Source organism: Nothoprocta perdicaria, unplaced genomic scaffold (genome assembly GCF_003342845.1).
Source record: "Nothoprocta perdicaria isolate Ctin4 unplaced genomic scaffold, notPer1 scaffold_85, whole genome shotgun sequence".
NCBI classification, from domain to species: Eukaryota; Metazoa; Chordata; class Aves; order Tinamiformes; family Tinamidae; genus Nothoprocta; species Nothoprocta perdicaria.
In genome coordinates, this window is record NW_020456143.1 from 2,614,562 (window position 1) to 2,620,561 (window position 6,000).

At 36.8% G+C, this 6,000-nt stretch overlaps 1 protein-coding gene across 1 annotated transcript in view; it reads right to left on the bottom strand.

Moving 5' to 3' along the window:
- Positions 1 to 4,407, bottom strand: part of SEMA3D (semaphorin 3D) — a 93,091-nt gene extending 88,684 nt beyond the window's left edge. Inside the window, exon 1 of the mRNA XM_026052213.1 lies at positions 4,214 to 4,407. Coding sequence (XP_025907998.1) covers positions 4,214 to 4,328 — 115 coding nt within the window. The 5' untranslated portion in view covers positions 4,329 to 4,407. The remainder of the gene's footprint in view (positions 1 to 4,213) is intronic.
- Positions 4,408 to 6,000: the final 1,593 nt, after the last annotated feature.

Sequence of the window (6,000 nt, forward strand, 5' to 3'; positions counted from 1 at the left end):
AGAAGATGGAGAGAAATAAGACTGCCTACATTTTTATATCTATAATATAGTAGTAGCATATAGAATTGTCAGAACTATTACTGTCYTCTGAATAATGGTGAGATGAATATACAAAAACTTTCTGCATTTATTGTCCAGGTTGAAAGAAGGGCACTAAATGAAGTAGGGGACAGCAAAACAAAAGGACATACAGCTCAGGGAAGCTGAATGTTGCCTCTGTGCTTCAGTTCTTCTGTGATCTGGAGGACAGCCATTGGGCAGCTTCAGCCACAGCAGATACTGCAGATACTATTTGAATATTACCAAAATATCAGACTTGATGCTTCTGAAGATGTCAATCTCCTATTAGCAGACACATTTTCTTTTTTKTTGTTGTTGTTTTTAATTTTATAGCTATAAAGGCACCTTGCAATCTTGCAAAAGTATCTAAAAAGCACATTGACGTCTATGTAGTGAGAGCTTAATAGAAACATCAAGATAGCAATGATAGTTTCTGTGGTAGGAATGATATGCCCCACTTTAGAAAGCTAAAGGTTAAGATGAAAAGAAGACTAAAAGCAACTTTTATTTTTTCAAATAAAAAAATCAGCTAAATATGGAAACAAGGTATGTAATTAAAAAAAGACAACATAGCATATTATCAACACTGAAAAAGTGTATATATTTGTGACTTGAAATTGTAATGCAGATATTTAAACTGATTGTGTGCTTGCAAGTTTTTGTTTGTACAGTCTTTCAAACATATTTTTTAAAACTAGGGCAGAGAACAAAGAAAATCCATCATCTGGCATCATGTTGATACCCACATGATTCACTAGAATATCTGGAATCTTAACATTTCTGGCACAGATTTCTGCTATTTAAGCTATCTCAGAGCAGATGAAAACACGTAGCTGCCACGCAGACAAGCTCTGCAGTTTTAATTGCTGTCTGTAGGCAGAGGGCTGAGAAGGCACTAAGGTTTATTAAAGCTCTAAAGGGAGTTTGCTCTTGTGGTTATAGGGACTGCTTTCAACTACCTCACCCTGCACCTTCCCCCTCTTCCTCCATCCACGGCTGACTTCGCTCTTTCTCACTTTGCTCCTTCTCCATGCTCCTTTACTACCCACCCCTTGTTCCTCTTCTCCCATCCCCTGTACTTCTCCATCCTCAGCACTCAGGGTCTTCTTTCTTCTCCTTACTTCCAGGTTATGGGAAGAAAGTGGTTTCTGGTTTTGCACCACAGTGGCCTGTGCTGCAGTCGTAAGATGAAGCCGTGGAGAGGAAAGTCCTGCCTGGTTCCAGCGGTCCTGCCCTAGCAAATGCTCTGCAGTTCTGGGAAATGGGAGCTATTCCACCCTATAAATACATTGCAGTTGGAAAGGGATGAAGCCGCTTCCCTTGAAAGACAACATCCTTCGCAGCCAGATGAACCAAACATGTGTGATCAAGCTTTCAGAGCCTCCWGATGTGGCCAAGTTCAGTCTGTTTTCCACAGAGGTAGAAAATGGYCTCATATTAACCTCCTGATAATCCAAGGAGTTCCGKTCAGTCCTGATAGTTCCTATTTACMTGATAGTTCAGGTCTTAACTCTAGAGAATGGAGAAGCCAGAAATTGTCCATCATATGACTCTAATGATTTTATAAGTACAGGCAAGATGGTTCATTTCCCCTGTTATTCTCAGGGGTTGTTTTACTAAAACATTTTTTTTAAAATAAAGCTTAATTCTGACATTTATATTAATATTCAAGACTTCTGACTTCCATATAACCACAAAAATATTACTAATTTTGAGAGGCACTACCTGTGCCATATACAACTCCAACTCCATCAAGGAAAAACTTCAAGACATGTGGAAAAACAGAGACATGTGGATGCAGAGAGGTCACCTGACCAGCATTGACCACAAGCATTATCCATTGCTTAATCAAACCTGGTTGTTTTTGAAATAATAGTCTGCAATATTGACTGCATCAATTTATGGTTTATGAAGACACGGTTGGCTTCTAGAKATTGAACTCAGTATCTTCAAAAACTGCTTTTTAAGTCACTTTGTGGATAAGAAAAGTGGATTTCCTTCAGAATTCATATCAGCTCTGTGTTTTTCTTTATTTCTTATCTCCTTTTCACCTATCCATATATTATTCAGAAACATAGAAGCAAGCGAATATAGCAGACGAGATATTTTAGAACACTTTTTCCCTAATTTCTATTTTAATGCATCTGGAAATGTGAAAACAATGTCATTATATATATATTTTTTAATTTATTTTCCTACAGGAAAAGTAATCTCTTCCCCCTACCTTCCACCCCTCCTCAAAAAAGAAATAAAATAGAAAAAAAAAAAAAAAGGGAAACACAATAAAATACAATAACATCTGATAATTCTCTCCCTCTTTTGGCTTTTTAGTCATATTACACACAGATCTCCAAATTAAGATTATGYGCCAGCTTTTATCTGTTGTTCCTTTTTTTTTTTTTTTCCCCTAAAGTGATATAGGTGGAAAAGTTTGAATAGGAAACTAGAATCCTCAAGCCAAAGTGAAAGGTTAATAAAGTTCCTAATAAAAGTTTGGGTTACAGCCTAAATATCAATCATCCCCTCATTGTCTTCTTAAACGAGCTGAGGCATTTTCCCAACCACTCCCAGCAGGTCTCCACCACTAATTTAAACTAAGATTTCAGTTTAGTATGATTTCTTTTTCTGTGTTGACCTCTGCAATTTTTATCTCTTCTCTTCTACCTGCCAAATTTATCCATCAGAATTTTGCCAAAGGCTATCTGCCTTAGAAGTACAGAGGAAATGACTGTGAATGTCAAATCCACAATAAATGCCATCTCCATGTGATATAGGCTTCTACTGGGAATGATCTCTAGCTGCTAAAAATCTGCCCATATGTTAGAGAGTTTTACTGCTAACATTCATATTTCAAGTCAGGCCTTTTAGTTTCTGTGTTCACTAACTTAAGTGAGTGCAACTGTTTCCTGAACGTATAAAAATGTTGTCAAGATCTCTTCATCCCTTTCACTCACACGTGTAGAAATGCATGTATACACCACACGCAGCGATGGACACAACTAGCAAAGCAGCAACTTGGAGATCCATAGGATTTCACTGTGCTTACTCAATGAATTCCTGTATGTGCTACAGCTCAAGACAAACATATCATAATTGCTGGTGAAGGCTTTACAGCCTCCTGTCCCACCTGACCATCTTGAGCTTTATTCTACCATGTAGAGGAAGAGCTCTATTTGAAAAGCTGACAGCAGAATTAGCTCCCATAAGGGCAGGGAGCTGACACAGTTGAAAAATAACTAACTGAAGTTGAAAAATAACTAACTGAAGAGCATTTCCAAATCTCCAGTTTCAGCTAAAGACGGTATCAAAGTAATATATCTTTATGTCTCGCAAAAACTGCAAGTATACTGTACGTCCAAAGCAATAAGAAATCAACACTTTCTATAAGAAGAAGAATTAAAAATATATATGCATTTAAACCCCTCAACCTGTGACATGCTCAACAGGAAAAAAAAAAAAAAAAAGATATAAAAGCTTTTCAAAGAATAATGTCTAGCAAAGTTTTAATCAAAAATTCAATTAATGAAGTATTCATAAAAAGAACATAGAATAGATAGACTTAAGACTAAGGAATCCTCTGAAAAGTAGGGGTTTGTTTTTCAAAGGGGTGAGAAGAAAACAACATTTTGACAGTTTCACATCCATTTTAATGTTAGACAAAAAAAAAAAGAGATTATGAAAAAATAGGTGTCTAAACTTTGGCATCCTTTGAATTGTTTGGGATATTTTACTGATCTGTTGTTCTAGAAGCATATGGGTATTCCCTCTGGTCTCATGTCATCCCAGCCGTGTGGTTACATGGGACTGTCTACAAATTACGGTGTTTCAAGGAGCTCTAGGAACCTTTTTTAAGTAAGTGAATCCCACCTAATTTACGTAGATAACATCTATTTCCTTCTAGAGCAAACTACAATGATAATAATAATAGAAAAAGAATAATCTTTATTTGATAAATAGGTACCTCTTCCCTCAGAACACAATTTAAGATTGTCCCAGGACAGGATTCATACATCTTTAAAGATTCTACTGTGTGTTCCTGGGAACTGTAGTGACAACCATATTTCATTTTCTTGTTTAATAACATAAATGAAGTGCTGGCAACATCACATCAAAACAGAAGTGGCAGAATCAGAAAAACTGCTGAAAAGTTTACCTTTATAGGAAAGCTTAAGTCTTGGGATATTTTGTTTTGACGTTCCRGTGACTGGAAGGAACAGCATTGCTAAACATAACAAACTGCAGGCACGTGGTACTTGGGAAGATCTCATTCTGCTTTCTTCTTCTGTATCTTTTTTTGAACTTCAGTGAAAAATCTCCCCGCTTTTCAGACAATCCAAATTTAATCTGAAAACAAAATAAAACATCTGTAGCTCTTTTGCATTGTCATATAAATAATGTTTCTGAAAACAAGACAGACCTCTTTAAGGAGTAGCTTAAGCAGTTAGCACACTTGCTAAAAAGGATTTTTTCTGTAGTAGAAACCAACACATTGTAAATCTATTTCTTTAATACTAAATTTATACATTTGGAGATTGGAAAAATATATAAGCTTTTCAAAGATTAATGTCTAGCATAGTTAACTTTTAATCAAAAATTGAAATGGTGCTGCATCTAAAAAGACCATTTGCATCTAAAAAGACCATCTCATTAGTTCATACTGATCTATTGGATATCTTAATGTTTTATAACTGTCTTTATCTCAGTACTATAGCTATTRTATGTTTATTCTATGACTAGAATCGAGTGCAATATCTCAGACACCATGGGCATCCACACTGAGTTAACAGTGAGTACATATCCGTCACAAGCATTCACATATAAACTAAATAAAATTGGATGTGACAGGCAGTTGTGTTTAGTTTTAATGTAYAAAAAAACAGTATGCACAGCTGATGGATTTAAAAGTACTTTTCAATATGATGTTTTCTGTAGAACAATTGTGAGGCATAGYTGCTTCAGTTCACGCACAGTAATGTCCTATAAACTTTAATGAGCAGTTCAAGCTAAGGTCAATAGGCTGATATGGGATTATGTTAACACAGTGCACAACTAAGCCAGCTTTGCAACACTTTTCACTTAATAACAGTCATTCATATTCCATAAATCTTAAACTGTTTTACAAAAGAAAGTAATTATCACTGTCCTTATTTTCCCTATGCAAAAACGGATTCATAAAACTGGAGTGAACCTAATTCCTCAGGGTCACCCAGTCACCCTGGGAGCTGAACACAGAACAGCAACAGTTCTCTATTTGGTAGCAATTTCAGGAGAATTTGTCCATTAATACAACTTTTGCATATGTAGGTATTTGAATTTGCATGCTAAGTTTTGAAAGCAGAATATGATGGTTAATAAATCACAGATGTCAGAGCATGAATATGCCTGTGGGACCAGGTCTGTGCCCCTTCAAGTGCATCATACCAGAGGTCAAACAAAATAGTGAAATGACAGAGGTCAGTGTTCATGCAATGCTGTAAATCAGTGAATAAGCAAATGTTATGGTTAGTATTTACAGCTGGGAGATTAATGGCTTGTGACTTTTCATGGAGAGGACTTCAAATTCTTTTCTGAAAGGCACTGAAACTACCCGTTTGATGGAGTAACACTAGCACCCTTGTAGGCAAGCACTGTGCAAGCTTSGAAGAGAAGGCTCCTTGCTCATCTACCAGAGTGCAGCACAGACCAGGGCCCCAGCTGCACCAGAGGGATCCAGACTCTGGAGAAGTTGGGGCTTTCTGGCCCTCCAGCACTTCTGCCAATAGTGAAAGACAAGTGAGTTTGTAGAAAGAGTGTGATGGAGATGAAGAGAGGAAAAAATTTTGCATGAATGCCTGCAGCATCTTTCCTATTTGAAAACACTGAGCTGCTTTCTTCTCAGTCCCTTCCTCAACATCCAGATTCAATGTCTGCACATACTCCCTTTGGCTAAATGCCATTACA